This window comes from Pseudopodoces humilis, chromosome 9, assembly GCF_049639895.1.
Source record: "Pseudopodoces humilis isolate 2021_Gansu_Grassland_sample_001 chromosome 9, ASM4963989v1, whole genome shotgun sequence".
Lineage (NCBI taxonomy): Eukaryota > Metazoa > Chordata > Aves > Passeriformes > Paridae > Pseudopodoces > Pseudopodoces humilis.
Genome location: NC_142208.1, coordinates 18,864,805 through 18,890,703, shown reverse-complemented (window position 1 = coordinate 18,890,703; position 25,899 = coordinate 18,864,805). Strand labels below are relative to the sequence as shown.

At 35.6% G+C, this 25,899-nt stretch overlaps 1 protein-coding gene across 5 annotated transcripts in view; it reads left to right on the top strand.

The window, feature by feature from the left end:
• ERCC6 (ERCC excision repair 6, chromatin remodeling factor) overlaps positions 1–25,899 on the top strand; it is a 46,136-nt gene that overhangs the window by 8,461 nt on the left and 11,776 nt on the right. For 4 of the 5 annotated variants that reach the window (XM_014250487.2, XM_014250486.2, XM_005520592.3 and 1 more), the window contains 7 exons: positions 6,643–6,768; positions 10,553–10,711; positions 14,599–14,734; positions 21,313–21,483; positions 21,934–22,110; positions 23,461–23,577; positions 25,000–25,095. In XM_014250487.2, coding sequence (XP_014105962.2) covers positions 6,643–6,768; positions 10,553–10,711; positions 14,599–14,734; positions 21,313–21,483; positions 21,934–22,110; positions 23,461–23,577; positions 25,000–25,095 — 982 coding nt within the window. The remainder of the gene's footprint in view (positions 1–6,642; positions 6,769–10,552; positions 10,712–14,598; positions 14,735–21,312; positions 21,484–21,933; positions 22,111–23,460; positions 23,578–24,999; positions 25,096–25,899) is intronic. The other variant, XM_088059869.1, reaches the window with a different exon arrangement.

Genomic DNA, 25,899 nt, shown 5'->3' with positions numbered 1-25,899 from the left:
TAATAATACTAATAAATTAGTATGTTGAAAATGCAAAGGACAGTGTCTATTTTAGGCTGCTAGGGAGCATGTTGAAGTAAGGAAAATGTGATAGTCAGAAGGATTATAGATAGCCTTCCAGAAGGATTCAGACATGGAGCTTAATTGCAAGTACTTTGCTGTTAAATTTTTCTTGTTGTTATAGGTTCTTATTTGTGGATCAGCTGTGCTAATCTGTGCTTTATGAAATTTGTATAACCTATGTGCTGCTGGCCACAGGCATGTTACCTCTTTTCTAGTATAGGACATGAGCTTCGTATAATAAAATTCAGCTTGTTGATGGCACGTGTACTTCTAGTTACCTTTACTGAATATTTTTCAGTTAGTTATATAGTCCTCTAGAAAATCGTGGAACTTGAAAACAGTTTCTCTAGAGCAAAAGGAAGAACGTATATTAGGATTGTGAGTGAAGGGTGATTGATGATAGTGACAAACACTAGCACAGGAACTTAGTTAATGCTTGGGAGGCTCAAATTTTACACTTCTATGGAAATATATAATCTTACAGATTGAAATGATGCTGTGTCAGAGAAGGAATCAAGAAGTAAAGGTATAAACACCATCTCTCCTGTGGTGAGAGCATGGATTGCTGTGGAGGAAGAGGTATCTTCTGGTAGCAGAAGTGCTCTCAGTTGTAGAAAATCTCACGTAGGAAGAGCCCAGCTTCACTTTCACATCTCAGGTTACAAAGGCAGATCAGGAACTCATATAAGGCAATCGGTTTGCAATCCCAGGATGTTGCTTTGCAAAATTAAAGCATAGTTTATTGCTTTTGAATAGAAATTTCAGCAAGAGGCTACTCTGAACAATGTCCAAAGGGTCAAAAAGAAATATGTTTTCTATTGGATGCATTAACAAGAATTAATTGTTCTTAATCGGTAAAATATTTACTGTTTTATTGAGTAAAACTGTATTCTTCACATTTAAAGTAGACCAATATTAAATCATTTTTAATTCAGTGTTTTCATCAAGAGTAATTTATTTTGATTGAAAGTTTTAATATGACTCACAGTTTAAATTCATTCAAAAACGTTTTTTAATAACGTTAAGATTGTGACAATTTATCCTTAGCAAAGTCATATCATAGACTACATTTCTTTTGGTTACTGAAGTTACAATAAAAGCCTAAATGAATTTTAGAAATATCAATAACTGTAATTGCTACCAAAACACTACATCTCTTAAAAATTTCATAGCTACAGTTATTGTGGCTGTTAAGCTGCAGCTGTCCACATTGATGTTTTTATGCTGACACCCCCAGGTAATCTTCATTATGGGAAATGCCATGAGAAAATAAAATGTAGTGAATTAAGAAACATATTAAGAATGCTATAGAAATGCTGTCATTTGCTTACATTTGTATCTTGTTTCATGTCAGTTTTACTTCTGAATGCAAACGAATGGGTGAGATTATGGTATATTTTACCCATGAGAGAGGCAACGGAAAGTCCTTCAGGACTACTTTATTCTTCTGAACATCTAGTCTTGTGCTTGGCAATGAATTCAGTCCTACATTCTTAGAGACTGAAAATGAGTTTCCTTAACATTAAAACTTTTCAGAGATGGGACTTCAAGAGATTGGTCTGTGTCAAGGGGAAGCTAGGCTGATGTTGTTAAAGCATGATAATTAGCTAACTGCATGACTGCAGAGCATCTCTAGAACAAGAGACTGTTGTCAGAAGAGGAGCTGTTGTCTGTAGGAAATGTCAGGTGGGAGAGCAGCCAGCTCTTCACTGTCCTTCTAAAGGATACTTCCACAGGATGGCCTAGTGTGAGCAATGGAACATGAAAAAGTAAAATTTAGCTACGCAGAATCAGCTTAGGCTATCAGGAATTTCAGGGGTTTTTTCCCTTGTGTGGGTCTTGCCTTTCTCTAGTTACTGTTACTGGAGCCATGTTGGTTTGTAGACATGCAGATCAATAACATCTTCTGTTCTGAAAGATCAGTGCCTAAGGTGAATTCCTAGCTTGCTAGAATAGTGAGAAGTACCAGGGAGCACCAGGGTTATGGAGAATGAGGTAAATAGGATACTGGTTACACACCCATAGGTAATTCAGATATTCACTGAAAATGAGTGTATTGTCATTCCCAGCTATCCATCATACTGACTATTACCAGCTGAGCCCAGAGGCTTAGATAATCAGTCTCTAGGATGGTACTGGAACTAGGATGGTACTCAGAGACTTGATCCCCATCAACAGGTATATTATTAGTGTCTATGTCATACTCAGTAGTGACCATCTTCATCTAGAAGTGTTCAAAATTGGAGCTGGTAGGATCAAAACCTGTTTCATCCTGCCTAGTGGAATGCTCGGATGTCGTGGTTTAACCCCAGCCAGCAGCCAGGCTGCACAAAGCCACTCACTCCCCCACCAGGGGAGGAGCAGAAGGGTAAAAGCTGGAAAACCTGTGGGCTGAGATAAAGGCGGTTTAATAGGGAAGGCAAAAGCCACGCATTCAGGCAAAGCAGAACGAGGAATTAATTAGCTACTTCCCATGGAGAGGCAGGCGTTCAGCCATCCCCAGGAGAGCAGGGCCCCATCTCAGGTTAGTAACTTTGGAAGACAAGTACCATCACTACAAACATCCCCCACTTCTTTCCTCCTTGTTCCCCCACTTTATGTGCTGAGCATGATGCCACTGGGTCTGGAATAGCCCTTTGGTCACTTGGGGTCACCTGTCCTGGCTGTGTCTCCCCCCAGCCTCCTCACCAGCGTGGCAGCACGAAAAGGCCTTGGTTCTGTGTGAGCCCTGCTCAGCAATGACAACATCTCTGTATTATCAGCCCTGTGTGCAGCACAAATCCAAAACACAGCCCCATACCAGCCACTGTGAAGAAAATTAACTCTACTTCATCCAAAACCAGCACATCATGTCATGGCACAGTCAGTTAATTTGAAGACTATGGAAAGGATGAAAATGAACCTGTTTTTTCACCTTCTTTTACCTAGAAGCACAAAACAATAGTAACCTCGAATGAATACCTATCAAATGTGTAGGAAATAAAACATTTTTTTTTTCACTCAAGAGGAAAACTGCTACATTTTTTTTCTGTAGTATTCTCAAGTTTTGCAGATATGGAAACTGCAAAGTATCAAGATTTTGTTTATATTATTCAAAGTTTTCCTTTACATGTATTAAAATGCCAAGCATAAGTATAAAAAAGTATTTTTTTCTGCTTATATATAGTTAATATGTTACATTATTGATATCAGTACATATCTTCCCATACCAGTAGTCAGTATGTGTATGCCTGCTGCTTCAGGCATTCCTACTGCTCTTTAAAGTGACAAAGCCAGGACACAGGTGAAGATATATTTTCTCTCACTCACTGAGTACACTTTTCCTTCTAAACTCAAGTGTGTAATTGTCTACATCAGTCTTAATTTACTTATGGAGGCTTGTGGTACTAACTGCGTGTATTTCATCTGTTAGGACATACCAATTAAATCCACCCATATAGACCATAAAAAGCTAGATCAAAAAAGCAATACTGAATGCGTCAATTTAGCAAATTAGAATAATCTGTAAGGGATTCTTAGCTGTATAAAATATAAAACATATTGTGCTTCACAAATGCAAACTATATTAAATACTCAGCTTGGTTCCTGACTGATTTTAAAAAAAAAAAAAAAGTCAAATTGTGCTCATTACTGTTTTGGGTGCAGAATTTCTTTCTAGGGTATTGTAATAAGTGGGAAATGGGCTTAGTATCTGAATGCATTCTTATATTAAGAAGAAATTTAATTGTATGATATATGGCTTTCATACTTCATTTCAGGGATAAAATTATATTTATGTCACTGCCAGTGGACAATATAAGACAGATTTCTCAAAGGTCATGCTCCTGTTTGAAAGAGACTTTGGTAATAAAGTAAAACCTGTATTTTCTGATTGTTTAGGCATGCTAATGATGTTTAACTGATGTGTGTAAAGAATATATTGACCAAATGGACACTAAGTTACTGTGTGTTTAAGTCCAAGATGATGACCATTGTTTCTTCCTCCAAAGTCTGACTTCCAGGGAAAGGTACAAGACCAGATTAACCAACAGATTGGTCAGGTCTTAGAAATAGTATTTGTCTACCCATGGCTTCAGCCATTTGGATATTTACACTTTTCTAAATAAAATAATGACGTTTCAGTGTAGAATGTCTTAGTGATGTGTTACGTTAAGTTCACAGCCTTTCAGACACCGAATGGTTCTTCAGACTTTGAAAGTTGTTTGTGGTAACAAGTTGCTGCTATTTCTTTAAACTGGTAATTGATGTCTAAAAACTTCTAGATATTTGGAAGAGATGTAGTAGTACTTCAACGAAGTAACAGAGCATGTAAAAAGGAAACATTTCATAGGAAAATTAAGTACAGGGTTTATTCAAATTCTATTATACATATTTTCCATGTATAATTTTAGGAGAAATCCCAAGATCAATCACACTTGAAGAAAATGTAGTAATTATATGGAGGTGAAGTGCCTAAGTTCCTGGGCAGCTTCGAGTTAACCTCGGAGTTCGTTCTTGGCTGTTTCTGGATCACTTTTCCCAATGCACACTAGAGGGCAATCTGCTCCTTCCCAGGGGAGGCTGCTGCTCCAGTGCTGCCTGGTGGTGGTCCGTGTTGGAGTACAAAATTAATAGCAAACTCTTATACAAATTATTGTCCTGCTTGGGATTAGTATGGATTGTTTACGTAGATATCTCTTTGGAAGCTTTGTAATCTGTAGTTTTTTTGATTCTAGTGTGGTAAGAGGAGATTCCTTCCTTGGTTTGAGTTCTGTAATAACCCAGTCAGATGAAATAATCAAGTTCTGGCGTGTCTCAGTTCCAGTAGTGATGCTGTCTGAAGCAATGACTGTCAGCATGTGTCGTTTTGAATTCCTTTTTTTTGCAGCTTGGAAAAATAAGACCGTCTGTGCCTGATAGCATAACATTGTAGTACTGAAGAAACGTGAATGCATTCTTATCTGTGACTCTAGAATGTATCATATCTGCCTGCTGGACTCCAGACCATGAATGTAATTTTCCTAAGTCAAACATTTAGCAGACTGCTAGCCTAAGAGATTTCCATTCCTGTTACAGTAGGTTTGTAAAAGAGGAAAACACTGACACTCATGTATTTTTAGTAAGTTCTTTTTTACTACTTAGCTGGATTAACTATTTCATGTAATGAAATAAGAAGAATCTGATATAAACATTAGCAAATCATCAGTTTTAAACAGCAAACTGAAGACTATCTTTGTTCATCTAATTTTTCCCCATATATACTCTTTTTTTTCTCTCCATCATTATTTTTGCTTCTGAAAACAACTTAAGTGATCAAAATATGCTTCAGTGAAACTGGCTGTCTAAACCTGACCAGCATTGTGCTGTCTTAATTTTTCAGTGCTTTCATTCTTGGCAGTGGTTGTAACGTGTGTATTTGGAGATGGTGGTGTTTATTTTGAGTTAACAGAACAATACCAAGTTTGTGACTAGTTCCATAAAGACAAATTTGAAGTATTTTCTCAAAAGGTGCTGCTGAAAAATTCATCTAGAAACCTCATATAATTAGCTTTCCTTCATGAGAAAGAGTGTATGATTGTGTTGCTTGTATGTGAAGTGTTGAACCTCTCCCCTGCTCTCTTTTTCCTAACACAAGTGTTTTTGAATAAATTTTCCAGATATTCAGAGACCATTAAGTGGAAGTTTGCTTTTGCACTGCATTCAGAACAGTAACATGTGGATGCTTTTAGTCTGTTGTGTACCTTGCCAGTTTCTGAAGGGATTTTGTCAGTTTATCCACCACATTCAGTGTGCCTGCAGTAAATGGCACTTTCAGGAGAGAATTCCAGCAAAACCCAAATTGTCAGTGAGGTGCTGCTGGTTGAGTAGTACGTAGCCAGCTAGAGTACACGTTACCATTAGAGGCAGATGGGTTTGGGTCACTGGAACACAAGTTCATAATTTCATTGGAATGTTGAAGATCCTTTGGTACTTTTTCAGCAGTGAGGGAATGATGGGACAGAAAGGTAATTCTCTAAGCTGCCTGGAGTCCAAATAAGATGAGGCTGCAAACCACAAATCACACTGGAATTTCAAAACCTCGTAAAACTCATTCTCTTAATAATGACTGCTATACAGATTTAGAGCGCGTCACCCTGAAGATGGTGATGTTTCCAATTGAGTCTTCTGTAGAAGATTATACACTCCTTCATATTTCTCTACAGGAAGAAAGTTGAATTTAAGTGTTTGGTTGAATTAATAAAATAGATTTTGAATACCTAAACTTCACCAATATTTGGAGCAGGGGGGGAGGGTGGGGTAAAGGGAGGGAGATTTGAGAGTTTAAAGTTGCCAAGTTTTTTGGTGCTGTTAACTATTGATTACATTATAATAGTATTTTGTATATAGAAAATTTAACTAGCTATAAAACATGTACCTTTTATAATATACCTTAATATATCAGATATTTCAAGCATTTACTTGGATATTTCTCTCCTCTGAAGGATTACTATTTTAAATCATGAGCATTTTTGTTGGGTTTTTCATCTGATCGAAATTCAGTGTCATTTTCATACAGTTTTCCATGCTATAATTGAGTGTTGACTCCTTGTGTCACTGCAGGAAGTGGCAAAATGAACGTTTGAAGGATAAAGAACATCAAACAGCTGAGGAACTTTCTGAAGAAAGTGATGTTGAATTTGAAGAGGGTTTCAAAGTACCGGGATTTCTCTTCAAAAAGCTTTTTAAGTATGTATTGTGTACTTTATTTCAGTATTATGCCGCTGTATGTTGTTAATAATATTAGTAGTAATAGTCATGGTGAGTTCTAGATGCCCTTTGCTGTAACTTTTATGGCAGTGAATGATGCCTCAACTTTTGCTTCAATTGTTTCAGTAGGATACTTTCTTTAAAAAAGATTTCAAGATCAAACTTCAATGAAATTACCTTATTGCGAACACAAAATGCAATTATATGAAAATACAGGTGATAACAGGTACAGTTATGAAAATACAGGTTATACAGGCTGATGTGAATATTGTAAATGTATATTAGCTAAACTATGAATTGAGAAGCTCTACTTGTCTGTTTTTATAAATGCTTTCTTTTGTTGGTATATGCTTGTTTCTAATTCACATGTGGAGCAGTACAATAACTTTACTTTGAAACATAAGACATTGGCAAGATGTGATAGAAGAAAACAAGAAATATGTTGTTTCTCTGAGTGAAGATTTTTACCAGTAAAAAATACTGAGAATTTTTTCTTTAAGTAAATACTGAAAGTCTTTTCAAAGTAACTGCTTGTAGTTCATATTATAAAATAATCTTGAACATTTTTCCAGGTAAAATTTTGAAATTTAGAGTGAATTCTTAATTCCTTTGGTAGATGGAAAACACTAAACAACTCATTCTTTAATTATTTAATGCTTAATTACAGATTTCGACATAATGGTTTTCTGTTTCAGTTTTTTAAAACATAGTGCCCAGTGATGCTTTCAAGTTCATCTCAATAAAAAAAAAAAAATTACAAGTTATCAGTTAATTTGATCCATAATCTCTCCCTTAAATTTCATACATAATGGGCTTAAATTCAGTTTTGTTGACAAAATTTCACACAGCAGGAAAAACGTCTTCTCTTTCAAAAGCAAACTCTCTTGAAATCTTAGTAGAAAGCCCTGGTTTATAATGGGTGTGTGTGGTATCCCTTCCAAGAGAACCACTTAGTCTTGACCTCAAAGAAGTTATTACTGTTGTCTAGTAGTCCTCTGAAGGAAAGCACTAGCTCTGAAATGGGATTGAATTAATGACTTGGTTGCTGGGACCATACAGAGCCAATATGTGGTCTCCAGTTGTTTATGAGAAGGTACTGCACAAGTATTCGTCTTGAGGACGGATGTGTGGTCTGAGCAACCCGAAGGGAAATGAAATCGAGCAGTCACTAAAAATTAATCCTGAAGATGTAAGCCTCACTAATGAAGGGTATCCCTGCAAACATGAGTCAGTTGGCAAAACTTCTTAAGTGGTTAGAAAGATCAATTGAGTTGAATGATTTGTCTGACTTGTAACTTTAATGCTGAGATCTCCAGTGTAGGAAAGCCCATAGTCAATAGGCATTAAAGTGTTGAGTTCTGAGCAAGTTTAGTACAAAACATGGAAGTATATTGACCCAAGGACATGTATAGCATGTACTTCAGGTGATCTTCCTGCATAGTTTAATTCCAAAGAAATTTCCAGCTCATGCTGGAAATAGGAGACCCTCAGGTTTGTTCTTTGGTTAGCCTGTTAAAGTGGACAGGCTGATTCTTCCGAGCACGCTTGTCTGCTTTGCTAAACATTGAGCAGGAGTAACATTGATGCTGCTGTGGAACTAAACTGAGCAGACCTGCAAACATTGCCTTATTCCATCTGCACTAAGCCTAAGAAAGCACTGTATGAAAAAGAAAACAGCCTTCATCACTATCTGCTTCCAGTGTGGTTTCCCTGATAAATCTGAAACACAATTTTGTCTCTGCAACAACGCATCTGAGCTCTGGTATCTACCGTGGTGAATTTTGAAGGATGCATCACAGCATGATTGCTCATGAGAAATACAGTACAATATAATTATATTGGAAGATCAGCAGCACTTTTACTTAATTCCAAAATATTTTTGGAACAAAAAAAAGACCAAACAAAAACCATAAAAATTGGTGCAATAAAAGTGTAAAGTTGAACAGAATAAATTATCTTTCCATATAACCACAAAAATGGAGGAGGGTGTGTTCCTTTAACTTTTGAATAGTTACAGTTATTGCATGTTTATATGATTTTGCAAAGAAAGCACCTACGTCTTTCATGTTTTTATATAAACATGGAGCAGAATTTTTCACAAGCTTAATTATCTGCTGTGAAACTTTATCAGGAGAAGGAGAAATATGGTTATAAATTCATCTAATTTTAAAGCTCTGTATGTAATACAGAGTAATGTAATGTAAGTATGTAATTCTGTATGTAATACAGAATTATGTAAAAAATAATACAAATTTATAATAGGAAGTTATTGAATGTTTGTCTTCTGAAGAGACATGCTGAACATTTGTCTGGGGAAGCACCTTCTAACTGGAATTAGAGTTCCCTTCAATTTTTTAATGTTTGTCAGAAGATGTTTTGTCTTCATAAAATGTAGTAGTGATAGCATCTTAATCCAATTATAGCTAATCCTGCAAGCCATTTCATAGTTGTTTTATAGATTGCTGCATTTTAAGGTGAATTAATTTCTAATAAAAGGGTTTCTTAAGGGCTTCGTGGCAAATGCTTTTGAGACACTAGCAGATAGTGTGATGTCTGAACCATTAGATGTGTTCTTTGATCATCTTTTTTTAACTACTCAAGCCATTTGTTTGTCTCCATTTAGCATTCTCTAAATCCATACCAAACTCATCACAAATTGATTTTTAATAGTACTTTGTAGACACTAGTGTTGCTAGCTGTCAGTAGTCCTAAATATTATTTGTTCAAGGATGGAAACGGGATTTTGAAATGCACATAAGAAATAATCTAAAATGAACAACCCCTATTTAAAAAAAAAGTGGTTTGTTCTTTGCTGTGCTCTGCACTCCAGAAATGTTTGTTGCCAAGAAAATTATCAGTAACCCTTTCTTTAAGTTACAACACACTGAGGTGCTGAAACATGTTTGATTTTTTTTTTTAATATGATTCAAAGACATGATTTTTTCATTTATTTCTTTTGTTTTCAATTTAACTTTCGCACATGGTATATTATTCCTACTGGTCTCACTATTTCATATCGTTATAAAAAGGTATATCCTAAAGTGATTCTCAGCCCAGCATCTTATATTGACCTTTTTAGCTTGCTGTCATAAATCTTGCTTTCTAGTCCACTTCTTTTAAGTGCAATGTATTTTACGTTGTTGCTTGTACAATTTCCAGCGAAGTACTGGGAGTGGAAACTGCTCTGATGCTCTCACATAATGCTCTGCTATATCCCATGCACTGCAATAGTTTCTATTGCTTAGCCTTGGTTTTTTTCTTCATTGAAAGGGATTGAATGTTATTAAATACATTTATGTAAAAAAAGCACAGTTTGGCAGATGTGATCAGTTTTTGTAGTGGACTATTAAGTCTGTACTTATTACAAGTCAACCTTTTCCTTCAATTCAAGGAATATGTTCCAAATAATACTATTTACTAGACCCCTTGCATGTTGTCTTTTCTGAAAAGATAATGCTTCATAAGAGTGACTTTCCAAGTTACTTTTAACATTTAAAATATATATGAAATAAAATACCCTCCAATTACAATGACTGTCAGTTTAATTAGAAATGTTTTAGTGTTGTATAAAGAACAAAAGTCACATGTAATGTCTGACTGCATCAAAAATGTATGACCTAGTAAATACAGGACTCATGTAAAACACACATCCAGCATGTTACAGTAACTGGTATGAGAACCTTGCCAAATGATTAATTCATGAGTACTTTCTGTTATGATCTGTATTATCAAACATTTGCCATCTTCTTTTTCCTTGTTTTAGGTACCAGCAGACAGGTGTTAGGTGGCTTTGGGAATTGCACTGCCAGCAGGCAGGAGGAATTCTGGGAGATGAGATGGGATTGGGCAAGACCATTCAGATAATTGCCTTCTTGGCAGGTCTGAGCTACAGCAATATGAGGACTCGTGGTTCAAATTACAGGCAAGTGCTTCTCTGCAGACTGTCAGTCTGTGGAGCTCAATTAATATTTCATCAGATGTATTACTGGTGGAGGAGGGTCCTGTGAATTATTAATGACATTTCAATTACAATATTCCTTTAATTCTTTTAGTGGGGGACATCAAAGGAAAAATTTTACGAGACAATGGAGCTGTAGGGCAGGAAAAATTAAACATGTAACACTTTTAATGAATTCCAGGCATTGATGCTTCATTTTGCAGATGAGCCACGCTAGATATTTTGGGTCAATACAGTGTCTAAGGTTACCTTCCACAAATGGATTGTTTACAAACTCAATTACATTAATATCAATAGTTTACACAATATGGAATTTTAAATTAGATGTAATACCTTTAGTTCCATTTATTAAATTTTACATTAAAATATTTGTTCTTGCAAGCCACTAGGTAAATGTTTTACAGGAAGTAGCAAGCTGATTTGCAATGAAAGTTAGAGTTTCTGGTGGGCAGGGAATTATCCATGCCAAAAATTAGTACTAAGAGTAAAACCAGTAACTTATACAGAGGAATTTCCATCTGCTTTTGGATTTTTTTTGTTGTTACTGCTTTTCAAAACCTATGTTAGTGTGACTGGCCTTTCTTATATTTCATAGTTTTTTGTTACTGAACAATGCTTTAAAATTTCTTCTTCATAGGTGCAATTACTGGCAAGATATTTGTTTGTGTCCTCAGATTTACAAATGCATGCATGAACAGTACTTGATTTTTCTACTTCTGTTGGCCTGTTTACCTGATGTAAATAGCTACATGAAATTTAGGAACTATCATGGTACTGTACTAAACAAAAATAATTGCCTTTATATAGAGGTATGTTTAAATTATGTTCAGCTTGTACATGAATTGTAAAATAATGTTTTAAAGAGAAAATATTCCTGTTTTCTCACTGCTTGCTTCCTACTATAGGCTTAATATAAAAAAAAGAAAAGTAAAAAAGCAACACTGTAGGTCCTTCACTCACGCCAGTTGATTTACTTTAATATGGCTGCTTGGTAAAGGATGCTACTGTACGGGATATTTTATATTCCCTACCCCACTTGGGAGATCACTGAGTTGATGGAAATCCTTCAGGGACATCTTTTGACACTGTTAAACAGTGCAAAACTACAGTAAAACTTTGAAAAGGCCAGAATCAGTTTTCCCACCTAAGCTGCAGGTGCAGCTATCTTTCTGCATGTACAATAACGTGTTGAGTTTCATGTTTTCTCTGGTGACTGTCATTGAGTCCATCATGATGGTCATTCTGTGGGAGGAAACGAGGTTTAATGTATTGGTGAAGCTTGCTCTGATTTTGACTGTGTGTGGTAAGGCAGACACTCTAAACAACTTCTCTTTCATTGTCAAGTTTTTTCCTCCCATGGGCTGAGAAGGCAGTAATACTGGTAACCATCAAGTCTGGTTAACTTGTTTCTACTTGAAAGAGTGTAGTCTGATAGGCAGGAGACTTTCTGGGCAGCCTCCCTGGGAAGCACAAGGAGGGGACAAAGTTGTGTTGTCAGCACTGTCTTGTCTTCCAGCCTAGCTTGGGTCTCATTACCTCAGTGTGTAACAAAAACCTTTCACTACAGACTTGCCTTCATTTATTTGAAACATCAGATATATGAGAAACTGACAGAAAGTTTATACACTGATTATTTATCTGTCTGTGCTCTTTGGGATACTGAGACATAAACATAAACAGCTCAATCTCTACTTTGAGTGGCAGAGATTAATTTCCATGGTGCTTAGGTAAATAAAAATCCATTGCCCCAGAAAAAGTGGGTTACTCTTGCTGCCCCAATCTCTTTTCACTAGGGTTTAGTTATTGTTTCAGCATGTTTTCCTGTGCTAATTTTTTGAGTGTTTAAAGATTATAAATATATCATGAATACAGTTTCCTTTTTCTTGGTAGTAAGTTGCAGGAATAGGAACTTAGGTGCAATTCTAATTGCATCCAAGTAATAATAACAAATAAAGGATACTTGTGAACTTGGCCTTTATCAATCAGAAGCAACAAATGGAGAAAGAGATTTGGATATATTGACCATATATGATATTGACCATAAGCAGTCAGTACAATGTATCTGTGAAAAAGGGACAATATACAGTATGACAATATATTTGGAGTAGGTACAGGGCAGTATTATTGCCTTGGTACAAGGCTCTAGTAAGACTTTGGTTTCTAATGCTTCAAGTGTCACCTTTGTTCAAGGAAAGCAAATATAAATTGGATGGGCAGCAGAACAAATCTTGCAGTGTTGCAGTGATTAGGAGAATGAAGGATGCTCCTAAGTGTAGCAAGCAGAAGTATATGATTTGTTTAGTTTTGTGAAACAGCTCAGACTGGAAGAAGCCAGATTACTCTTTTATATAAATAAATAAAAGCTCTCAAGAGAATAAAAAAATGTTGGCTAGAGAAAGTGGTTAGAGTCAGACTAGACACAGAAGAGTTTCCACACAGCCAAGTAGAGGGGGAGTGGAGTTTCTGAAAATTGATCCAAGGAGGTGTGAACTCTTTGTGTAAGCTGAGGGGGTCAAAAAAAATCTGGATAAACCTTACATGTGAGCTTGTGTGATACAGACCAGGGGAATAACAGACATATTTTGTTACTAATGAAGAGTGAGAAACTAGTGTGTTCTGGGAAAGTTGGCTTTTTTGCTGTAGGTATTTTTAAGAGCAGTAGCAGTGATTATTTGGATTCATAGCATAGTTGAAGCTATTTTTCATGTCTCCAAGTTCTTACTTCCCTTTGGAAGGGAATTTCCTTTACAGGATTAGACCCTGTAAAGTGGTGTTATAGTATTTGTTCATAATAAGCAAAGTCCAAGTTGTTGTTCTGCATGCATATAAGCTTTTAATAAAGAACATTATTTCTTCATATCAGCGGTTTCTGAAGACATTAAGATTTGGTTCTTTTTAAAGCAGGGTGTTGCTGGTGTCTGAGAAATCCTTTATTCCAATCAGTGTGTGATCTTGAATATATACTGTGATCTTTTGCATTATTTATTTATCGTCACTTGGATAGTACACAATCTGTGTCTACACAGATCAGTGTATGATAACCGAAACTACTGCCTTTGTTTGCAAAGTCTTTTTGTTCCATTTTTTAGAGAGCAAATATATTTGAAAAATAACTGCAGGTAACCACTACCTAATATATTTGTTACAGGATTGTTGGTATTTATTTATGGCAGTAGTATTTTTTATTTGGCTGGTGTGCAGGGGATTTTTCCCTTCTTAAACTTAAGAGCAGCTCTGAGCTTTTCATATACAGAAGGACTTTGTTTCAGACTTCTTTAGTAATGCTCAGAAACAGTAATATAATTGTGAATAAGAAATTTATAAGACCGTTTGAGCCAAGCTCAGATCTCAACTTCATGGATGAAATTGTCTGCCACTTTGGAGTCCTTGTCTTGTCAATAAATTATGGTGATGAAGGTACAGTATGTTACCAACATGAAGCAGTACACCTGTAAGTCCATTTGTGAGGCTCTAGCTACACATTCTGTATAATAGAAGTAATAAAATAATTGCTTGTTAATGATTTCTTTTTGCTTATAGAAACAGCAGTTGCTAAAACCTGATTTGTAATATCACAGGAGGAAGTTCCCTTATGCCTTATTGTTGGGAGCTTTTCTGTTCCTGTTTATCTTGATAGATGCATCCATTAACTGTTCAATGAGTAGATTCTCTTCATCTTCCTTTAAAAAACAGACTTCCAGGAAAACAAATTGCCAATTAATTTCCATAGCTCTCATATTCCACTTAAACTGTAAAGTATGTCATTTTAATATGTGTGTATTTTAATGAGCCATTTAATGCTGATTATTTATTTCACATTAAGGGTTTTTTTCTTGAATACTCTATTTTAGATACCAGGGATTGGGTCCAACAGTGATTGTTTGTCCAGCTACTGTGTTGCATCAGTGGGTAAAAGAATTCCACACTTGGTGGCCTCCATTTAGAGTTGCTGTGCTCCATGAAACTGGTTCTTATACAAAGAGTAAGGTAATGATTGACATCCATTTTGTAATTCCTGAGGCTTTTTGGTTTTTTGGGGGGGTTTTTGTTTGTTTGTTTTTTGGTCACTAGCAAAAAAAAATCTCCAGTTGCTTAATGCTTCTGTGTAGGAAAGAGCTTGTGCCCTTTCTCTGAATATATTAAAAGAACAAAAAGTTAATTGTCTTGTGTAGATTTGGTAGTAAACTGGACTAAAAGGGGGAGGACATGGAATACATGTATATTATGATAAAGACTCATATTGGCTGAACAAATTATAGATTGTAGTAGGTTTCTTACTTGAGTTTTCCTTGTGCTGTAGTCCATGCTAGGAGTTTATGACTAGACTGCTTGTACACCAGATAAATGCTTGTAGCACTTGTGAATTCTCTTCTGCTTTTCTTTGCATTGCTATGTCACTGAGCTGTTATTTAATGTGTTTTTCATGCATGGGCAATTTCTCTTCAGTTGCTTGCTGACAGTTGGTATCACTTAGTCTCATTTTCTTCAATGACAGAGTTACTTCGTTAGCAGTTTTCACTGTTTCAAGCAGTGCACTTTCTGTCTTTCAGTTTTCTTTTGTCAGTCTCTTAGTCTGTTTCTTAAAGTTGGAAAGCCTGACTTGTCTGAAGTTTCAAACTTTGGTACCTTGCAGGAACAAAACAAGGAAAATTTAGACTTATTTTCCATGTGCCTTATATTTCTGATGTTTAAATGGATTTTCAGGATTCAGCAAAGCATTTCTAAATTTGTCTTTAAATATTTATTGAATTTCTTGTAATAACATTAAGATTATATGGTGCTTAATTGCACTTGATTAAACGTATTCTGAAGTAATTGATGCAGTTACAGTACATGGCAAAAAAAGGAGTAGCACACTCTAATGTGCTAATAGCTTCCTGTTGTTCAATTAACTTGGTGTGTTTTCAAGCCCTAGAAGTCTGCTGACCTCAATGACATGGTCACATGTCTTCCTAAATTAAATCATGTTTGCCTATTTTGGGCTGTTTCTTAATTAATGGACTTGATAGACTGACTCAAATTTTTCCATCTGCAGGAATAGTAAGGTTTTCGAGATTTCACCTTCCCATTGTCATTCCTCAAATGCATATTCAACAACTTAAAATTAAAGATTTAAGCACTTTTGAGCAGATTTAGAGAACTGAACCTAATGCTTCATCTTCTAAGAGCTGCAAGAGTGCTTTAAAGTGTCACTGCTGATAAGGTCTTAACTTCATGCACATTTTTTTCCTAGATGCCTCTTAATCAGAGAAGAGCAAGCCAAAGTAAGGGAAAAAAACCAGCTTTCTCATTCTAGTTGCTCTTACACCTGCAATAAAATTTTGCTACTAATACATTAGCATAAGTAACACTTGTACACTGAAAATATATCACCTAAAATACAGGGCAGGTGATTTACTCCTGCCTGGGATTCCTTCTCAATATACATTCTTTCTCTGACTATTTAGTGCTGATCTGTCCTTACAGCAATTCCATCTACTGATATCTATGGCATAGCAGACCACTTTTACATATCTTGACTTTGTAATACTCATCCAGGGACCATTCTGCCCTTATGCTCTGGCATAAGGCATAAAAGAATAAGTAATCTAAATAAACAAATATTTTTTGTTTATTTAGATTAGAATAATTAGATTATCTAGATTAGATTAGTTTATCTAGATTAGATATTATCTAGATTAGATTAGATTATCTAGATTAGAAATAGTGGTTAGACTGCATAATTTCTTTGAGATTAATTTTACATAGCCGAAAGCCAACTCCCTGTTGACTGTGGTCTTGGTGTTGCACAGGCTTGTTTGGAATTAACTGACAGTTCCAGGATTCACCTCTTCTATTAGCGTATCACAGTTTGTCACAAAGTAAATGTGAAGAGTTTTATGCTGGGCAGCTGCAAGAGAGGACTGGGGAGCTGAACTTTGTTATCAGCTTTGGAATGAGCAAGGTCATCTCAGCCTCTGAAGAGGTTACAATTTTCTGAACCAGTGGAGGGATATTATCGGGCATCAGACAGTGAAGATCTTAATGGATTTTGAGGACTACCTTATCCTGTAGTGGTTGGCCAGCAGGTTGTGGTAAAACACAGTATTACAGCTTGTTCTCTACAGTTCTGTGAAAGAAGGGCTGGTGATTTCTAAGGAAAAAAGATTAATTGTAAGACTACTGAGTAAGAATTTTGGAGAAATGGTGTTAAGCAATGACAGGTGTCCCGTCCCATAAGGCAAGACAGAACTTCGTAGCAGAAACAGACAACAGCTAAAGTTTCATTTGATAAAATAAGGTACACAAGCATTGATGCATGAGCCTGTCTCCTAGTTCTTCAGAGTTGCCCACAGAAGTATTTCACTTGACAGTGAAGAGTAGGGAAGACATCTGTTCTGATTGTCCCATCATAAATTGATTCTAGGCAATACTTCCCACATCTGTTCAGTTAGTGGCACTTCCTTAGTGTTACAAATGTACTTTGAGCAATGTGAGAAGTGAAAGGTACCTTTTTACCAGTCTGTTTTGGTTTTCTTTGCAAGCAGTTATAGGATTTTCACAATAATAGTATGAAATAACAGCCTGAATTGTGAGCACTAGATTGGGTGCAAACCTTGTCAGCCTGTTTCAGCTCAGTCATTGAGACATCTCGCTGCTGTAATATTTGTGTAGAGTTTTTAGCATATCCAAAGCTTCAAAAGAGAGACTGCGCTATTCTTTTTCTAAAATAACAATGGTAGAAAATCTTGACAGTAAAGGAGGGAAGTGTAAATTTTCAGTTTTACCCTTTAGACTATGACTAAAGGCCTTCAGCTATCTAGAGGGAAGGCAGATTCATATTTTAGATGATGAAAGGAAGACACAGTAGCAAGTTGGAGGGGTTTCCAAGACTTTTGAGCTTAAGGTATTCAGATGAAATGTGAAACTCACTCTTTTTTGAAATTATTATTTGTGTTTATACAAGATTATTTAGCTCTTCTGTGTTGAAAAATGTGCTTAAGTTGGAGCAGTAGGTGGAACCAGATTTAAGTAATAGTCTTCCCCTGTGAAGTCAGCTTTCAGTATGAACAAGGTACAGCATTTGTGGCTAAATGTCCCGTGGTGCTGTCTTACACTATTAAGCTCCTACTATGGTTTACACTCAAATGTGATCTGTAAACATCAACTGCCCTGAGACCTAAGCATGAGAGAAAAAAAAGAAGTAAATCTAATGTAATGTATCACAAGTGCTTTTTATTTATGGTATAGAACAGAAGATAAGGAGAAAAGAACTTTAATGATGTTGGAAAAAAGCCTTCTGTGCAAAGAGCTTGTCCTGTTGTTTTAAAACTTGAGGTGCACATGAGCATTTGTAAATCATAGAATGTAAGAGGCAACATGAACTTTGGTTATCTTGTTTAACATATCACGTGTGGAAGGAGGTTGTATTTTTTAAGTTCAAGGCTGAACTTCCAATTTCTTTATCTTTAGAACAGGTATCACTTAGGTTAACAATTCCTGCTGATGTTTTCACATACTATTTGTAAATGTGTAACTTCGTATTCCCTAACTCTGGTCAAATGCAGGACACACAATACAGCCCTAGAAGGTAATTGTCAAGTTCATGATGCTTGCAGCTGTGAAACCATCTACTTGAAGATGACTTTACACATGGAAAATTGTAGACTTTCTAGCCTCACAGTGGAGTACATAATCTACATGTAAAGAAAATAAATTTCAGAGGTTACAATTATTGGGATGATTGCATATGGAACCTGTATTTTAGCCAAAGGCTCTATTTCTGAGTTAAGGACCAAACTCAGATGAAATTAGTATTGTGATCCAAGAGGTAGCATTCTTGTTAAATATGTACAAAGTGCTTTTGCTCTTTTTATTCCAACTTTTACATTATTAAACATTATAATGTGTTCTTTTGAAGCCTCTTCATGGTGCCATTTAGATTTTTCTGTTGTGGCAGGGAAATAATGAAGAGGTTTTATATGTTGAATTTATGGATCTTCAGGCCTAATGGTTGGTTAGGAGATAGTGATAAGCCTGCTGAAGAATGCACTTTTAATTTATAAATGATATATGGTTGGGTAAGTGACAAGATATTATCTCTGACTTCACGCTTGCCTCAAAGGTATCTGAATGGTTATTGAATGTCTATGTCTTAAATTTAGTCTATGTCTTCAAGTTCAGTCTTAACACACATTTCTGTCTAAGAAAATTACCATTTTTAATACATAATATGTAAAAGTTCAGGTTTCAAGTCCTGGTAAATGTTTTTAAAAGACTATATAAAAAAAAATAAATCTTATTTCTGTAAGCATCGGTCTAAAAAATTGTCCTGTTTTTGTACCTTCAGAAACAAACTTGTAGGTAAATTGAGGTACCAACTGGAAAAAAACATTTGCTTAGAGATATGTCCTTAGAATAAATCATAAACCTTTTAGCCTTAAGAAATGGTGCTTGGCAAAATTCATCCCATGTTTGCATATCTCATGTGCTTCAGTGAAGACAAGGCAACACCATCAACATCACCCAAGGTAGGGAGAAAATACTGTCCCTGAATTGTAAAGGCCCGAAGTACTGTGCTGAACAAAAGTTCATAATTACTCAATCTACTCTATGTGTTCCTCTATTCATTAGTATCAGATAAAGGCCAGAGTGCGGAATTTCAAAATTAGGTAACTGCTGTGTAATCTGGCGTTAGGAGGATTTGTCTCTCTCAAGCACACTTTTTTTTAATTTAGTGTAACAGTGCATGACCTGAAATATTTCATTGAAGTGTATTTCCAGAGCAAAAATAAAATATAGACATGCCTTAATCTAATGAAACAGTAACTGTGGACTAAAGAATACTTGTAAAATAGCTGAAATTATAAAGTACCACACCATCAAGAGTTTTTATCCAATATTAGATCTGTTACCATGTTTTAAAATATTTAGAATTATTCCAAGGACTGCACCTAAAGTGAAGGCAACCTTGAAAAAGTACCCAATGCAATAAAATGAGACTTAGGAAGTGTTGTGTGAGTTGATAAAATTGTGCTGTTCTATTTCTTCATTGTCAGCACAAATCCTTGTTTATTAAAAATTTAGCTTGAAGGAAACTTTAATTAATTACAGGTTCAGTAAATCCTGACTAGGATTCTGCCTTGGTGTGTTTACAATGAATGGCCTTCATGTGCCTGTGTTTCACTTCTGTTCTCTCTGCTACCTGACAGCGTGATTTATGGCTGTTGTTTTCTACCAGTCCACTGTTTGCCCTCTAGGAGGGATTGGTCTCTTGAGCCTCCATAATAACAGCAGCACTTTCTCAAAACATCTTTTAATGACAAGAGTGTAGCATTCTGTAAGTCAGGCTAATTGCAGACATACCCTATTAATTGCAAAAATTAGGAGAGGTTACATATTTTACAAGCTTTTAATTTTAAATCACCCGAGATGATTTGTCTTAAGTGTTTGGGTAGAGATGTCTACAATATTCTATAACAGACCATTGCTGAGACTCGATAAAAGTTTTGGATATGGATACTGTACCAGGTAGAATTAAGCTTTGGATGTCCAGACCTGCAGAGAAATCCTACTCTGTAATACAAATTATTCTAAAGATTGCATATTCTCTTGAGACTCGTGATAGCAACATTAAATAATGTGTTGTGGTTTTATCAGGAGATGATAATCAGAAAGCAGATATTCTTGAACAGTTAAACTCACAAGTTTTTTTGAATCTTGGGGTGTCTGTGAGCAAGCAATTTTACAGAAAATGGTCATGCATATTGACACTATCTGAGTTTTTGACATGGGTTTTTCTCTTTTGTTTTTTTAATTGTTTTTTGTGGGTTGTTTTTTAATTAAAGGCACTTCTAGTAATAAGCAGTTTGTCTTTCCCTTAGCAAATTTGGTGGTGGTTGTACTTTGTTTTCCCCTTCTCATCATCTGCTGTTTTAGATTTATACATGGAGGATAAATGCAATAAAGATGAGTCCTGAGCACTGTCAAAAGTGATATAGACTGTTCCTGCCCTACATAACTTGCAGTTGTAAAGGCTACTAAAAACTTGGGGAAAGGTTAAAGCTTACAAGAGAAGCACAAAATTGAAGACTGATAGCAACTCTATTAATCCTATAATGAGAAAGGTTAGACAGAATTTAGGATTAAACAAATAGATTTTTGTATTTGTTTTTCAGTATTTCATTTGTTTAATTTTCCTCTGACATTCTTGATCTTGCTTGCAATACGTAAAGCTCGGTTTGTAAAGTGAATATAGGAGAACTCGAAGAAACCCATTACCATAATCAAATTCAGTGTTTGTTTTTTCAGAAACTGCCTTTCAAAATTGAAAATAAAAAGCACTGTTTTCTTCTGACCAGGCTTTTGATAAATTCTGATTGCTATAACACAGTATTCAAGTGCTTCATTCTTTGACAGATGAGCTAAGAATCATATAATCAAGACCTTGCATATACTTATTTTCTTTGCAAAGTAAATTATAGATCTGCTTTTATAATACTTTCTATATGTACCTTGGACAGCAAATGTCTCTGTGTAGGTCTGAGGATTCTGTCTTACTGACAACGTGTACCTTTTGTTTTTAGGTGAAACTAATTCATGAAATTGCTTCATGCCATGGAATTTTAATTACGTCTTACTCGTACATTCGACTGATGCAGGACAACATCCACACGTATGATTGGCATTATGTCATTCTGGATGAGGGTCACAAAATCCGAAATCCAAATGCTGCAGTCACACTTGCATGCAAGCAGGTACTTTCTAAAAAATAAATTTAAGTGCTCTGGAGGAGGTTCCAATATCTAATAGCCTATCATAAAAATATATGTTTGATCATTAATAAAGAATAAAAGCATAAATCACAGTGGTCTGTATTTGACTATTTAACTTACTTAACATTTTTAATGAATTTACATGCGTAAATTTACACAAGTATGGTAGAGGAAAAAAAAAAATAGAATTTTTAAATTGCATAGTAATTTACCAGTAGTGATAAATGTCAGATTGCTGGTGTGAATTTTCTGCTAACAGTTTATGAACAGTGTGTGGCAGAAATCTGTTTTTTTCATGAGTGTGAGGCCACATATTTTGACATGAGAAAACTCTCATTGATGGTGAAGTTGAATATCCTCTGAGGCAGGAGGCTGGATACACCAGGAACCATGAAAATAACTATCTTTTGGTTTTGTGGTTTTTATTAATAGTTCCGCACACCCCATCGAATCATCTTGTCTGGCTCCCCTATGCAAAATAACCTAAAGGAGCTCTGGTCCCTCTTTGACTTTATATTCCCAGGAAAACTGGGGACACTACCTGTCTTCATGGAGCAGTTTTCGGTCCCAATAACCATGGGAGGATATTGCAATGCCTCTCCTGTCCAGGTAAATGCATCCAAAATACCATTTTGCTTGAAGGAAGCTGTTCCAACTGTTACTGTTGTTTCTAGTCTGACTTCTAAATGTACTTAGAAGTGCCTGTTCTAGACACTGATCAAAAAAAGAGTTGTGTGTGTATTACTGCTGTGTAAAAAAATCATTCAACTGAGACCGTTTCATTTATACAGGAGTGCAGCTTATATACACAATTTTCCTGTCTAAAGCCCTAAAAATTAAGTCATTAGAAGTATTCTTTGATATGAAGATAAACAAATTGGAGTGGGAGGTGATTGATCCCACATTTTGATGTATTTAAATAGCACTTTCCTGTTTGCTGTCAAGCTTTGGCAAATTACACAGTAAGAGGAATCCTTAAATCCAGTCTGAAAACAGTTTTTATTTTAAAAAGCTAAATTAGGTGTTGGAAGTCTGGGAAGTAGATAAACTAATTTTGGAAGCAAAAAAATTACTTGAGAAATTATTTTGAATAAATGTCTATTAATCTTTGTAGTTGTGGTTCCCAGTATTGATGACAGCTTAAATATTTTTCTGTTTTTAACTAGATAGTAAATAAATTGTCTGCATCATAATCTGCAGACTAAGTTTCATATAAATGCTATTAAACTTACATCCTTTTAACTACTGTTTGTAATGTTTTGCATGCATGCATTGCTGAAATTATATTCTCTTTTCAAGTTTAAGTACTTCTCTTGTATAAATATTAGTAATTTACTAAGTTGGCCTTTCAATTGTTTTTATATATCAATAATTTATTATATTGTTTGCTTTGCTTTAAGACAAATTAAGGTATTTTTAGCCATTATTAGCCATTATTACAGTTAATACCTATCTCACATCCATTACCCCTTATAGAACCATATGCTCCATTTAGGGCCAGAGTGACCTTTAGTTTCTGTGATCAGGGGGATTTTCTTATAGTAATTTTTTTTTAAGTCTCAAGCGAGCACTAATCTTCACTTATTGTCTGGTAACCATTGCTGAAGGCTTCTTTTTTGATCTTCAGTATGTGTATTAGCACTTTTTCATGAGGATCTTGGTTTTGTACAGATTTATACTTACTTCTTTGTTCATTTTCTAAATTAAATATCTTGCTATTGGTCTCTTTTAAATAGAAATTAGGGGTATCTAAGGAAGCCTTACTTATTCAATTTTATTATTGCTAACATGAATTTTATTGCAATTCATGTTGTGTTGAACATGTAACTATAGATCCATATAAAACAAGCCAACTAATTTTATTAGACTCTTCCTATTGCAAATTATGTGATTTTGCTAGTTGGTAAAATTATTATCAAGAATCAAAATGCAACTTGTGCCTTTTCTTCCTTTTTTCAGGTAAAAACTGCATACAAATGTGCCTGTGTGTTACGGGACACCATAAACCCCTACTTGCTGCGAAGAATGAAGGCTGATGTAAAAATGAGCCTTTCACTTCCAGATAAAAATGAACAGGTTTGCTTATTTTCACTACTAGATCTGAGTCCTCTTCCTCCCCAAAACTCAGTCTTTCATGAAAATTTGGAAATAATTTGTGCTAGTGGCAGATAAAATGCTGGTTAAACTAAAGATAAGGTGCGGAGCTTTCAAGATCCATATTCTTTGACCGTTGTACTGAGTATTAAATTACTGCTGTCTTGCAGGGTCTGTATGAGTTCACTTATCTGAAATGTAAAGGACAGATAAGTGTAGTCAGGACTACTTAGTACTGTCCCCTTAGGTCTCAAGTGCATTGAAATGAGTTGTCTGTTTCCTTTTGTGCAGCAGGAAACAATTCAGCATTGTTTCCTGTCGTAGAAAGATTAATTGGTGCAGCAAATAACAGAGAAATACTTGCTGGCAGTTGTTCATATTGCAAGCTAGCTGACCTGGACGTTATAATAAATTTTCAAAATATTATCCTTGTGGTGTGAAACTTGTTTGCTTTACTACAAGGTGGTATGTTTCTCTAGGAAACATTTTCATTCAAAGTAGAGGAGGTTGAAAGTATTAGTTAACTGAATTTCCTACAAATACTCACTTGTAGTAATTATTAGCTTCTTCTTCAGGTTTCAGTGCTTCATACTTTAACGTTCTGTCCTGACTCCTTTCCTGTCTTCTCCCTCTAAAAGAGAAGTAGGTATGTTAGTCGTTGTAAGACAGTGCGGAAAGGTACATAAAGAAGTAAATCATACTGTGTGTATGCAGTCTAATGATCTTTTTCTAACCAATTTTTAATTTCTTTAAACTATTTTTAACTTTAAAAATAGTGTAAAGAACGATTTTCTTAATGTCTAGATATTAAAGAGTCTGGGGTCCTTAATCTAAAGAACGTGATCAGAGACAGTGTAAACAAGTTTGATTTTCACTCTTGTCAGTCACTACATCAGTTGGTTTTATTGCATAATGTGTGGTGCCTTGAAGGATCCAAGGAAGTGATTTTGTTCCATTTTAGCACATTAGAGCACCTGAGAAATCATTCTATTTCATGCTTAAGGTCTAAAGACAGGACAGATCACGTTTGCTAAACTTCTAAGAATTTGCAAGTTGTAAGGGATGTGACAGACACACAATGTAAAGCTTTGAGAGAATGCTAACATTGCACAGTTACCTCAGTAAAACCTCATTAAAACTAGAAAATGACGGCACTTCCAAAACTAAAGTAATTTGAGGGAAAGATCTACCTACTGGAAAAGAGCATGTAAAGCCTCATGAACCTCATCTTAATGATCATATTCATTCTCTAAAAATTTTTCTTTTTTACTTCTAGTGATTTCTGTGCAGTATCTTTCAACTTAGTATTTCAGTATGTTAAACATCTGTGAAGTTTCATTGTAGCACATGGTAAAATTCTAAAATTCATACAGGCTGGGCTTGAGTGGTTGGTTTGTTTTGTAGGTCCTCTTTTGCCGTTTGACAGAGGAGCAGCTTCAAATCTATCAAAATTACATCAACTCTAAAGAAGTTTACCAGATTCTCAATGGAGACATGCAGGTGGGCATTAATAAGGATAGTGACAAGTAGGGCTTGGTGGATAAAATCAAGGACTGGCCTTTGCATTCTTGTAGCTAGATTCTGAGCAGTAAAGGAAGCAAACACACTGATCTCTGTTCAGCTTTCGTAGTTGTCTTTTTTTCTTTTTTTTTTCTCAGAAATGCTGGGTTAAATATATTTGAGTTAGTGGTCCATATGTAGTGATATGTCCAGATAAAAGTAGGAATGGAATGAGCTTCACAATGTATTTGTGATCTTGGGAACAAATTCTAGCTTTTTGGATGACCTGTTGTAGGTAACTATGCATGCTTTTAACTAATTGCCCAAGTGAAGCAAGGGAAAAGCATAGTTAGTCCTGAGAGTACAGTTCAGGTGTGGTAACTTTGTTATGCAATACTTGATGATTTCACAGTATTAACAGAAAGCAGAGCAAATAGCAAACATCCTTGTTTCTGTCTTACTAGTCACTTCTCAACATCTTCTGCCTCCATCCTTAGAATGTATGTGTTGAAATTGCTGTGGCCAAGTGAAAGCTGTAATTGGAGTACAGTTTCAGTTGCTGGCTGCTGCTGCCTGTGTAGAATGTGCTATTCCCTGTGACTCCTACACTGCACACACCTGGTTTGTTTGACATTTTTATGCATGCAATGGATGTGTCTCCCTTCCATTTTAGCCCTTGTTTGTAGGAGGAGAGGTATTATGTGTTGGCTATAATGTGTAATTCTTATGAACTGTGAAATCCATTCTCCCTGCATACCCAGTGGCTCCAGTCAGTTGTTCGGTCAGCATGGCCATATATATATA